General features: G+C 39.0%; 2 protein-coding genes across 6 annotated transcripts in view; one reads left to right on the top strand and one right to left on the bottom strand.

Moving 5' to 3' along the window:
* The window catches only part of tmtc3 (transmembrane O-mannosyltransferase targeting cadherins 3), a 53,797-nt gene extending 49,462 nt beyond the window's left edge, over nucleotides 1-4,335 (bottom strand). The window contains exons 1-3 of the mRNA XM_030054580.1: nucleotides 4,082-4,335; nucleotides 2,844-3,057; nucleotides 817-1,035 (exon numbers count right to left, since the gene is read on the bottom strand). Of these exons, the coding sequence (XP_029910440.1) occupies nucleotides 817-1,035; nucleotides 2,844-3,032 (408 nt within the window). The 5' untranslated portion in view covers nucleotides 3,033-3,057; nucleotides 4,082-4,335. The remainder of the gene's footprint in view (nucleotides 1-816; nucleotides 1,036-2,843; nucleotides 3,058-4,081) is intronic.
* Nucleotides 4,336-4,391: 56 nt separating this feature from the next.
* Nucleotides 4,392-13,093, top strand: part of cep290 (centrosomal protein 290) — a 46,838-nt gene continuing 38,136 nt past the window's right edge. For 2 of the 5 annotated variants that reach the window (XM_030054574.1, XM_030054576.1), the window contains exons 1-9: nucleotides 4,393-4,894; nucleotides 6,665-6,742; nucleotides 6,997-7,066; nucleotides 7,160-7,206; nucleotides 7,848-7,991; nucleotides 10,070-10,123; nucleotides 10,372-10,392; nucleotides 11,053-11,199; nucleotides 12,584-12,766. In XM_030054574.1, the coding sequence (XP_029910434.1) occupies nucleotides 4,787-4,894; nucleotides 6,665-6,742; nucleotides 6,997-7,066; nucleotides 7,160-7,206; nucleotides 7,848-7,991; nucleotides 10,070-10,123; nucleotides 10,372-10,392; nucleotides 11,053-11,199; nucleotides 12,584-12,766 (852 nt within the window). In that variant the 5' untranslated portion in view covers nucleotides 4,393-4,786. Of the gene's footprint in view, nucleotides 4,895-6,664; nucleotides 6,743-6,996; nucleotides 7,067-7,159; nucleotides 7,207-7,847; nucleotides 7,992-10,069; nucleotides 10,124-10,371; nucleotides 10,393-11,052; nucleotides 11,200-12,583; nucleotides 12,767-13,093 lie in introns of all 5 variants that reach the window. The other 3 variants (XM_030054575.1, XM_030054578.1, XM_030054579.1) reach the window with 2 other exon arrangements.

A 13,093-nucleotide genomic window follows, 5' to 3' on the forward strand; every position in this document is an offset into this window, starting at 1 on the left:
GGGACCTAGTATCTCATTAGTTTTTCCACCATACTTTGACGTTTTACCCACAATACTTCATGTATCATGTAGAGGTTACGCAGGACAAGAGAAAAAGAAAATCTTCCTTACTCTCTACAGATAATATCCCCACTGTCTTGAGATGAGGCGCAAATAATCTTGTTAATGCAGTTGTCTCAAATGTATTTGTACGTCCATTTTTCCAGAGAATCAGCACAGCAGTGAACATATCAAATAGCAGAGATGGGAGGCACTGTCTCACTTTTTGCCTTACTAGCAGGTTGGGCCAAAGGATGGCCAGGTCAGCCTGTACTTCCGCTAAACAAGCTACTCCAAGACAACATAATCTCAAAATCTGTTAGGCAGATTATCATGAAATTTGGTGACCACATTTGTGCTCCCCAGAGGATTAACCCTGTCAGTTGTGGTGACCATCATGCAAAGGTTTGTCTTGTACACAATATCTTAAAATCCATCTATTTTATATAATTTTCTGTGTCAAGAAATGGTGTCCTTGATGATAGTTAATTGACTGCAACTGGTTTCAGTTACATTCAAGCTGTTCCACCTGATCAAGTCCTAGAGTCAAAATGTCATGGACAGGATAGGTTGCAGTGCTCTCTTTTTTTAATCCATTTTAATCAATTGATGGAAATAGTGAGAAACTCAAAACATCTGGACTGCTCCTTCAATACAGAAATGCTGGTTTTCACTGCAGTTTATAATTATCCTTGTGAACCACTTTTAAGGAAATGTCGTTTTGTGTAATACTACATGATTGGACAACTTGACTTCTCCCACTCAGTGAACACTTACGGCTTCAGTGTGGATGGGGTGCACGGCAAACAGCAGCGCTGCCACCAAGCTGAAAGTCTTATCCAGGAAGAGACGGCATACCCGCAGGAAAAGCACACACACTACTGCGTGTAACACCACATTAAGCAGATGGTAGGAAGCAGCACTCAGCTCACTGAAGAGGTAGTTCAGCCGGAAGGTGAGTACAGTCAAGGGTCTGTAAGATTTATGGCTCCGCTCCTGCAGGGAGAAAAATATATATATATATGTTATCAGGAGAAAGTCTGTTGACTTGTTGAGAGACAGTGATACTCGTAAAATATGTCCTGTAGGGGTGCAACGGATCAAAAAACTCACGGATCGGATCGGATCACGGTTTTGAGTCACGGATCGGATCATTTTTCGGATCAGCAAAACAAAAAAAACAAACAAAAAAAAAAAAGACAAGACAAATATAACTTTGTCCTCCATTTATTTTGTAAAACATTTTTGCCCATTAAATAAAAACATTCAACTAAAAATGTCCATTCAATGTTTAATTAAAATTTTAAATTATATTATATTATTATATTAAATTATATTAAATTATTATATATTAGATCACGGATCAACGATGATCCGTTGCACCACTAATGTAAAAGGTCAATTCTGGTTATTTTCAACCTGGGTCTTTTTCTCCTTATTTTTGCCATCGTGACAAATGATTTTGCTCAACATTTTTCTTAATTCACTGGAACCCTAAGAACCTTCAGTTCACGAGCAGAGCTACACACCTAGAACAGCAAACACAATCTATAAACATTTCAACCCAAAAAGGCAATGAGCACAAGTTCTTTCACCATAGTAACACTTAGACTGCAGTGGACCTGCCTACATACAATTTCAAATAATCTATTAACTGAAACTTAGCATTGTTGTTTACTACATAAGATACATTAACTAGTATATGATAACTGACAAGCAGATTGTTAAAGTACTCTTATGCAGCATTCAAGTCGCATTGCGTTTTATTTAAGTGTAATCTATATTACAATAGCATAACAACAATAGCAAATTACAAATAGCGTATGCAGGATGTTTTGTGTGCGCTCCAATCACTTCCACCTACTATTTCAACACAAGTGGTAAACATAATAGGAAATCCACCAGAGTCAGCAACATCCTCTCACATAGTGGTAGAATAACAATTTCCAAACCATTTCACTGACAACAAAACAAGTCTAAATGTTTTGTATTAGGCCAAACACTACCAAATTTCACTGTGGGAAGATTGGAAGAAAGTCTAGCTGACAGATTAATCAAAGTTTGAACTTTACAGTTGCAGCTGACAAGCTATATGAAGGGATAGATGCGTGCATGGGAGATTAAAGCAACAGTACATAAACCTACTGTCAAACATGGTCATGGAATTATTCAGGTGTGGGAGTTTTCCACCTGCTTCAGAGTTTGTGACATTCACAGGATCAATAACAAACTCACCATACAAAATTACTGTTCAAGTCTGCCTTTTCCAGCCCTTAATATACATTGAAGCCATGCCTACCCTATTTGAAGTCCAAGAAGAGCAAGGCCTGCTCATATTTTTGATGAATGGTGAACTGAATAGTTGTTTTGCAAATAATGAATGTAAGTGTATGAGCGTCATTAGCTTGTGTTCTGTTTTATGGCACTCAAGACCAAGGCAGATAACCAGCCTTCTATTCTGAGTTAGACATGGAGCTTAACACACATAAAGTGCTGCCATTCTTCATCACCAATGACACTGGTCAAGCATATCCACATCTGACCATTCTCCACAGAACTTAAAAAAAAAAAAAACATCCGATCAGCAGCACTAGTACCAGACAGCTGTCTGAGGCTCATGAAGAGCTATTTGCATTCATGCACGAATAAGGCCATACTGTCCAGCTTCTCTTTGCTGTGTGTTGACCAGGTCATGTAAACACTGATAAAGACAAAGTCATTGGCAGGTGTGCCACCATGAAGGAGAGGACAATGGCATTTTACAAAAGGGCTGTGATAGTACAAACTTCATTAACCTGACTTACCTCAGTCATAGGCGTACCCCAGAAGTCATTTAGGAATAGGTTGCGGAGAGGTGTTGAGGGACGCAGGTCCTTATTGTCAAGGATTGCTGAGACATCATCAAACACGAAGCCACATGACAGACTGTTCCAGTAGCATCCCACCACCAGTCCAGTCAAAAGTAATATCTCCTTCCACGACACGACAGCCATCGCAGACCAAAGGCCTCATTGATCACTATCCAGCAGAGCAGAGAGGTCACAGATATACAGGTGTACAGGTTAGGTCAGTGGTTCCCAACCCAGTCCTCAAGTACCCCCTGTCCTGGAGGTTTTTGTTTCAGCTCTACTCTTTCACACCTGATCCAATTAAGGCCCTTGCACCTTCATGCACGCCCTCTTCAGGTAGATCTGTTTCAGCCAATCAGTATGAAGCCCTTACATGGATCAGGTGTGAAAGAGTAGAGCTGAAACAAAAACCACCAGGACAGGGGGTACTTGAGGACTGGGTTGGGAACCACTGGGTTAGGTGACAGTCTAAAGAGTATAATACAGCTGTTTTGTATTAAAGTTTAATTTCCAAACCAATCAATCAATGACCACTGATCATTCTTAGAACACTTAAAATGATATTTTCACTTGATACTGTGTATCTCCTAAATAGGTCAAAAAAGTTCATTAGCAGGCAGCTTTCAAAACTCCTCTATAGTTGCCCACCTCTGCAATCACTGTCTGCTAGGAAAAATCTTGTGGCATTATTATGACTGTCACTGTAGGCACCCATATCTACGGTCTTGCTGGATTCCGGCGTCTAATCAAGCAATGACTTTAAGTTAACCGACTTATCATAGTAAATGTATTGTTAGGTTCGCTTACACTTTAACTCATCTAAGCCTTGCTAGAGTGACAGGAAACTGGTAGTGGCTGCGAGCTAAAGCAACTAGCCGACATCACTCCAGTAAATAAGCGGACTAACTGACGCTGGTTATTTTAAGTGAATACCACACATGTAAGCCATTGTGAAAAAATAACAATACAAAGCGTCTCAACCACACCAACACTGGCACTTTAGATTAGCAACCAAGCTAACCATAGCACAACGCTAAGATACAGTCAATGATAGCTCGATGCTAGTCCGCTTCTAGCCATACAACATGCTTGCAAGTTCAATTCGTTATGAACATCATATTCTGTTTACAGCTAAGAGAGGAGGCAGAGCCTGTGAGGGTGATATTAAAAATTTGGAAGCGATATGAACACACCTTAGTACACAATTCAGCAAGCGACATCCCATTTGTGCAAGCTCTCTTCGTGAAATCGTGAAACGACCACTTCCGGTGCAGAGTTGAACCCGCTTGCTCGCTAGCGTTGGACTACATTAGTTTTCACCTGACGGTTGGTAAAGAAGAGCCTCTTGGCAATGAGGATATATCAGCGTCAGCTAATTTGTCCCAGATATAACAGCTGTCATCAATGTATTGACAAAGTCAGGCAAGAAATAGCACCTGATATGCCCTTTTTTCAGCAGTTGCTTACGACAGCCGTAAAGAAGTTGTGCTCAAAATGCTTTACGGTGATGTTTTCGTTTTTGCCGCGGTTGATGCCAGCTGTAACCTAGCAGCCAAAACAATCACATCAGTCCTCGACCTGATGTTACCGTTGAGCAAACACTTTCTTTTAGCGCTAACCTAAGAATAGGACGTTACAGTGTTTGATGTGGTTACACATAGTAAGGCTGTTTGTCCCTTCTGGATGTGTGCTGTCGTTCATTTTCTTTAATTTTATAGATATTTTTAACGTTAACCTGGCTGCCGGTACAGGCTAAGCTTTTGAACACAGTTGTTGAGGTTAGCTAGCATATCGGCAACAATGCATAACGTAAAGTAAACGAGCTAGCCCTCTAACTTCTGACTTGGCAACCTGTGCAGTTCCTGTTAGCATCCTTAAACAGGCTATTTATTGTCAAGATGCCCACTGCCCTGGAGTGGAATATGGTTTTGAGGGCTGACCCAGAAACGCTTCCTGAAAGTGAAGAAGAGAAACAAACCGAAGCCCTCTTCAGTTTACTCCTCCTGGTAATTTCCCCTCAGTTCAATTACACGTCTAAGTCTACCAAGTTTCCTAGCTGACATTGAGTACACTTGTTTTATAAAACGTGGCTTATCTTTGTGTGTGATAAGCTAATTGCTCAGTGTCCCAACACATTCTGGATTACCGTTTTTCTTCCCTCCACAGTAACCAGTTTGCTGACATCAATCTGACACATGCACTAACAGGGCTGAGGCCATATGCTTATATTGTGATTTGATACTATCACAATATTTAGATGCAGATTTGATACATATTGCGATTCTGTGTTACGATTTATTGCAGCTTCTGTTTTTCAGTTATCCTTTCTGTTCCAGGAATTGATCAGAAACTCGCCCTTATTTTCATTATACCCAGAAAGCCAGACATCCTCTGAATGCCCTAGGGCTCTAGCTTGTGAATGTGGATGACGCTGTGATTATCTTAAAGGTCACAATACACACATATATTGATTCAGGGATAAAGAAATGTGATGTGTGGGTGCTATTGCGATTCAATATTACCTTATTGTATAATGAGCATGTCAGTTGAATTTACTTTGAGCTTCAACATTTTTTTGCAGGCCAAGTAGAAACTGACCAGCAAAACAACAACAACAACAACATCAGCAAAAAGATGTGCGGTGTATTTCCCTGTACTTCCCTGCTCTTAATCTGATATAGGCAATATGGGCTCACACACTGGTCTTATTCCCACAATACTTGATCTTTGCATGGCACACTTAACATACAGCAGCGTTCATGTCTGACTCTTATCTAAGCGATTAATGGCAAAGTTCTTCCAGGTTTTTGATTAAAAGTCTGGAGGTGCAGCATGAATCTCAACAGTCACCCAGACACTTCTTTCAGTCTTTCATTAATTCCTGTGATGATATGCTTGATTCCCTCAATGCAGAACCACAGACTTGGAATAAATGTTAGTCTGTAGAGGTCATGCAGCCATATCTTGCATTGTAAGCGTCAGTGTTTTTTCTACATTTAATAAAATAAAGGTTTCACTCCTGAACACAGTCTGCACCACAACATTTTTTTATGCAACATGGTAAATGCACCGGAAAGTTGCATAAACGTTATAGTGCAGATGGTGTACAAATTTGTAATTTGCGATTTTCTGGCATTCTTCCAGCACATGCCAATCAGGTGTACGTAAGAACTTTTTGCTCCAATGTTGTGCACATTTAATAAAATAAAAATGTGCCAAAAATGAAGACAAACTATCTATTAAGTGTCAGCATGGCACTATTTGTGTCAGTACATTAACATCCACCTGTTGATGCAGAGGAGACACTCCAAATTAAATATTATGAAGATTAAGAGTTACACTCATAATGACTATATGAACTAGTCTATTTTTCACTGTGCTGTTTTTTACAAGGATAACATTCAGAATTATCAGAGACGTTGCTCCGTATGGGTTTAATTATTACAGCTCGGCCAAGGAGAAGATATATACACAACATGCATTGCTGTGTGTCCTCTGAAGAGATAAAGAAAGGGATGCAGTCTATATAGTACATATGAACTGTATTTCACATAGATTTGATAGATCAAACCGTACATGGATACATTTACATGTAACCAGCTTACAGAGAGAGTAAGGAGTTTCTGTAAATTTCCACTGGGCCTGCTGACATTTAAGTTTTACATAGTAGTGGAATGGATACATATGAGTGCAAATACAAAAAACGTGAAGATACACAGTGATACTGACAATAAACAGAGTTTCTTCCACACATGACAAACCCTGGTTCTATGCAGGTGGAACAAGGGGAGCTGAAAGATAAATCCATGGAGGAATTGACCCACCTCTTCAGAGTGTGTCAGGCCCTGATGAAGGTGATCATCTTGTTATCAAGTTGATGTTTCAGTACCATTTAGTGTGTTTGCTCAGTAGTCTGATGTATTTCACATCCATGTTTTTGCCAATGCACTAGCGCAAACAATGTTTTTGAAAAAGCAAGAGTATAAAGTGATTTTGGCCCCAATGCTATTATAGGCATATCTGCCGATTTAAATTTTTTTTACAGTAACAACATAAGACTTTGCTATTGATTGATCTTTATTGCCTTTCTTTCTTCTCCCTGTGTTAGAGGAAATCTCAGGAACTTTTTGTTGCCTATGACATCATCGAAAATGCTGGGTCAGAGCAAGCAAAAAGTGGTTAGTACACAAATGTAGTTTTATGGGCAAAATTACCTTGAGTTTTGTAAACAGACTAGCCTTACTTTGTTGACTTCAATTTCTGTTCTGTAGAGAATGAACTCCGTGCCATGGTGTTGAGGCTGGAACAAGAGCTGGAGGTAACACTTCTTAGCATCTGTCTATATACAGCACATGTCTGCCTTTCTGCATGCACACTGTACTCACAGATGCATGAATACGTACATATCAAACTACTGAGGCACTCTATTGAGGAGATACATATTGTATGTCCACATATCTGTTAATTTACCATCTGGTAATTTACCAGTAGGATAAATGCTGATACCACTGTAATTGGAAAAGACTACTACCCACTGAAGTTAGTACACCAAATTTTATGTAACAAATTAATTTGTACTGTAGGTCACAGTTTATGCTGCTCGGCTGTCAGTAACAATGTTAACATTTGTAGGTTATTATAGAGTGAATCACTGGCTGCAAAGGGGATTGGCTGTAGGGACCATTGAAAGACAGCTTCTAAGAAGATTACAGCTAATTCCTTGCATGGTCACAGACATTTCCTCTTGCGGCTGGTTTGTTTTTGTTTTCATCTTGAGTGTTTTTCTGTAATGAGAATTTGCACCCTTCACGGTTTCCTCTGTAAGGAGAAAGTTAATCTGTGTCTAAAACCTACTAATGGGAGTACCTGTCTGAGTTAGCAATTATTAACAGATGGAGTTAACGCGAGTCTGAGAGTTTTCTTGGTGGGGGGTGCTTGTATCCCTTGTTTTCTGTCCAGATGGCCCAGCGCTCGGGTACAGGGCGAGATACCCGTTTCATGAAAGATGAACTTCAGCATCTTGAGACTCAGTTGGAGCAAAGGGAAAGGGAATATTCTCACCTAAAAAAAGAACTGAACAAAGAAAAGAAGACCAATGAGGAGGTATGAGCTCATTACCCATCATTCCAACATCTCAGTGCACACTTAAAGGTTCAATAGAGAGGTGTTTCATTAAAGTCTTATACACTGAAGGAGAGGACACAGCAGAGTAAGAGTTGTCAATTTTACTTTATACTCACTATTTGGCACTGTTTTTTTTTTTTTTTGTTTTTTTTTTTTTTTTTTATCAAAATGCTTTTTCATTCTTTCTGTTATCCCAAAGAGTTTTCATTACAATAAGTTAAAAAAAAGAAAATAATTTATCTTGCATACCTGGGTGTGCAATGTAGATGCAGTTGTAGTATAATGCATTGCTTCTGTCTCCAACAATTGGTGAAATAACATGTGTCCTCATTTTCTTCATTTTTCATACTAATATTCATTTTTACTGTATTATGATATTTACTATGTGTAAGTACTTTTTTGATATATTGAACTTCCGAAGTACCTAAATATATTAAGGAGCATGTCATTATGACCAGTAGATGATTAGAAAGGGGCTGCAATCCCCCTTATTTGCTCTATGGGTTAGTGCCACCTTCATGATCAAAGTGACAAGTGCCAACATATAGTCAAGAGCAAGAGAGTCAGAGAGAAACATGGGAATGGAGCAGGTAATGTGACTCAGGAAATCGAGCTGCACTGACCGCACAACACTCAGCTGCTACAGTTACGTAATTTGAGGTAAAGTTTATGCTGTCAAAACCACAATGTGTTTTGAAAAATAAGCATTATTTAAATGCTTAATGTCCACATTTAGTAAAAGAATAGGCTTACACAAAGTATGTATTTAACACTGTCACCTCACAGCCAGAAGGTCCTGTGTTTGATTTGATTTCTGGCCAGCCAGCCAGGGTCCCTTCTGCAATTTCCTTCCATAGTCCAAAGACATGTAAGTCAGGTCAGTTTGAGATACTAAATTGCCCCAAGGTGTGAATGTGTTTGTGTGTGTGTCTGTCCTATGATGGACTGACAGCCTGTCCCAAGTGTCTCCTCACCTTCCCCCAATGAGCTTTGGGATAGGCTCCAGCATCTGGCCACTCTAATTAGGATAAGCTGCTTGGAAAATGAATGAATGAATATATGATAATCCTGCGCTCCTAATATAAAGTAGCCATACAGAAGCGAGTTTGTGTGGATGTGGGTCTCTCTTGTGTAGAGGAGTACACAGGGGAAAGAGAGAGTGTGGCAGCAGCACAGCAGAGGCCTCTTCGGAAATTAACAAAAGTGATCTTGAATGCTCATCAACATTTTTTTTGTTGTTCTCACTTGTTATTTTTCAAACAAAACCAATCTTTGTGCCGCAAACTGAGCTCAGTATAATGTAATAGTTATTTCAGAGTTTAGTAAATGACTTTAAAATCAGTTCAAGCCTCCTGTGCCTTTCTGAAAGAGGGGCACAGAGAAACCTTTCTCCCCCTTGCCATAAACCATTAACCATAAAAGGGGGAGAGTGGTGGGAGGAGGTTATAGGGGAGATAGGAGGAGGTTTTTGGCACACAAGAATACAAGCAGCATTTCCAGCTCTGTGAATTTATGGGAAAATGACATCAAAAAGAACAGGAGGACAGCTTGACCTTGATCTAATGTTGATGGTTAAGGCGCTCTGCAACAACATCCTTTGGGAGATGTACATGTGTGAGTGTTGGTTGGTCATGTGGGAGCATGGGGGTGTTCCCACTGGACCACCCTCATGTTAAAAAATAATAAATCATCTAGTGATTAAGTCTTAAGCTTTCTTTATGGGAGTCACTGCTGGCACTATTTGAACTGCATAAATTTGAATTTGTAGTAATCACGGTGAAGTAAACAAAACATGATTTTTCAAAAAAGCTTTTTTTATTTAGTGGAGAAAATGTTTTTGAATTTGGCTATAAAATATGACATTCAGATTCTTGCATTTAATGTACAGTCACTGCTTGCTCTAATCTCTTTCCATTGTTATCGGTTAATACAGAGATTAATGTTCTGGAGTAAGAATATTTCAAAAAGATAAGGTCTTTCCTAATGTCTCTTTTGTGTCATGACTGGTTCATTTATCTCACACTCTCCAAATTTGATGCATGTTTTGTTTTTCTTAGTTGGTTGTGCGAGCAGAGGAGGCCGAGACAGAGGTCAGGAAGCTGAAACGAGAGGTTTGTGGCTGTTGATAGTTTTATGTCTGTCTTCTTCATCCATTAAGTAAAGCTTTCTGAAGCTTTCTTTTCATTAATACCTTTATTCTCTGTAGATGAAAATAGTCTTACTACTCTCTGTAAATATAACTCCTTTGTCTATCTACAAAAGTCTTGTAGTTTCGCTCGCGCTAACTTTATTCTTCCATATGAGTGCTTTCTTTACATTTCATTGTTTTCTTTCACGTCTTCTTGATTCATCACTATAGACAAAGCTGCTTAAGAAGAAGGTAAGAGGTAGACTAGTCAAGTAAATAGTCAATTTAAATAGTGTTTTTTAGCTGATGGAAGAAAGAGTTTAGTAGTATTTTGATTCTAGTTGATTTGGTGGGATGTACACCACTGTTTTCCCTGCCCTGCAACACCTAAGAGTTTTTGTGAAGTGCCCAATTCAATTTACTGGGGGAGATATAGGGAAAAGGAAGGGGCTTTAGTGTTTTTTCATACAAAGATATTTTTTTTATAGAAATATATTAGTGTGCATAAGTTTAGATGCTACTGCTTTGTGTACAGCAGTGTAAAGCAATGTACCAGGCAAGAGGTCAGCTTGTTTTGTTTTGATTTGTCTTGGCTCATGGTCAAAGAAAGTTTACAGTGGCCAGCAGGGGCAAAGTTTGAGAAAGGGCAAAGATGAAAGACTGTATATCTGAGATATTCAGATGTAATGTTTTCAAAAAGCTATAGCCCAGCGTGGTGGGGAGGTTTGTTGATTTACCTGCCAGAGACTAAATTCATCAGCATATTAGGCTGTATGTGAGTGTCTGAGTTCATAGGGTGAACATAACACATAGATGTTTGTTATTCTATGTAGTGTGACTAGACTAGTCTGGGATCATAGGCACTGGCACTGGGTCCAACTCTTTTTCTGTGATCGTTCTGTGCCGTGACAGAATGATCAGCTCCAACAGGATGTGGACTTCTACCGCAGAGAACTGGAGAAGAAGGAATCGGCGCTGTCCAAAGACGAGAGCGATGAGAAACAGAGGAAGCTCAACTCAGCTACTCGCCAGCTCAGTCAGTTCATGGAGGACCTTCAGGTGCTTTAAAAGTTCTACAGAATCCCATAGCATTGCACTGTTAGGGAGGGAAATACACAACATAAACACATTTCAAATGTTGGTACAGCCTGGGTGTGGCTAGTAAGTTTGCCTACTATAGTTGCTGTTTACTGAGTCAACCAAATATAATGTTGAGGTTTTAAAATGTAATCCGTTGGTAAAACAACGAAAGAGACTGGTGTAACCCCTGTAGCCACTGAATAAAAATACTTCATACCACTTAAAATACTGTACCATTTGGTTTGCATACCATTGGTATGCTTTTATGCAAGTCATCCTACAGTACTAACATACATTTTCAGCATGGGTTGTCAGAACATAACCTTGCCAATGTTAGGATCCAATGAGCTACAGAGACAATCCATTACCCTGGCAGTGTTAGTGTCATGCTGGAATGCATGAGCTACACTACCATTCAAAAGTTTGAAATCACAGTTCTTTTGGTGTTTTTGTGTTTAGAGAAAACTGTTTCTTTTTGACCATTTTAAGCTAAAACTGAACTTTAGAAATGGCAGCGTACTGTAACAAGTGAAAGAAAGACATTTTTAGCTCCAGTAAACAGCACAATTGTTTTCGTAATATTACAGAAGTGGTTTCTCTAGTTGCAAAAGAACTCAGTGGCATGATTATCTAAGGATGAGGTTACAGTGCTGTTAGTATAATGGAGTAATAGCTACTGAAAATGTAGCTTTGCAATCATGTGAAAAGATCGAATGAAAAAAGAGCTTTTTCAAACAGTAATGGTAATGACTTGCTCTGTTTCTGATCAGTTTAATGTTTGGTAAAGTAAAGGATCAGCTTCTTTCCACAAAAGAAAAATCTCTGATTTCAAACTTTTGAACAGTATAATGTTTTTTTTTTATTATTTATTTTTTTTAAATCAATTAATCAATCAAATTTCATTTACATAGCACATTTCATACAGTGTGAGTTCAATGTGATTCACCCACAGCAAATATGAACAAAAAAACCATGAATACATATTATAATACATATTATAATACATGTCATAATACATGTGTAAGAAAGGGCACAGAATGTTCAGGTGTATAATTCATCTCCAGCCTACCCACCAACATAAACATACCCATTCACACATAACCAAGGAGGGAGAGAGAAAGAGACAGAGAGATGGAGGCAAGAGCTAGCTACAGGCCCGAGAGAACAGAGGCTTGCTTTTATAAGATGACACAGTTGTGATTTATCTTGTATCATTAGGCAGTTTGATCCAGGGTGTGGGCCCATAATAACTTATGGTGTTTTTATTACACATAAAAGTCTTTTTACCAGAGTTTTTACCAGTGATTTACAACATTCAAAATGTATGCACCTACAATTCAAGTTATTATGCTATGTCTGGTAGCGAGCCGAGGATGAAATCGCAGACCTGAAGACACAGAATGAGCAGTTGCATAGAAGTCTCGAGGAGTCGGTGAGAGAAATGGAGAAGATGACAGATGAGTACAACAAGATGAAGATTGTAGTTCAGCAGACTGACTCCATTATGGACCAGCTCAGGAAAGAGAGGGATCACGCAAAGCTGCAAGTAAGTATTCCAGGAATATATATTCCTATATATTACTTTTTTTTTTTTCTTTAATTTGCAGTCGACCTGAGCCTGTGATTGACATGTGAAATGCATCTTGATGCCACGTGTTACCTGCCACCACTTGACAATTTGTCGATATCTGACTTTATTTATCATGATGGATTAGATGGTTTGCTTTTACTGTGTTATTAAATGTTGGCACTTAAAAATGTGTGTGTGTGTGTGTGTGTGTGTGTGTGTGTGTGTGTGTGTGTGTGTGTGTGTGTGTGTGTGTGTGTGTGTTTGTGTGTTTGTGTGTGTGTTTGATTCAATGTGATGTGATTT

This window comes from Myripristis murdjan, chromosome 6 (genome assembly GCF_902150065.1).
Source record: "Myripristis murdjan chromosome 6, fMyrMur1.1, whole genome shotgun sequence".
NCBI classification, from domain to species: domain Eukaryota; kingdom Metazoa; phylum Chordata; class Actinopteri; order Holocentriformes; family Holocentridae; genus Myripristis; species Myripristis murdjan.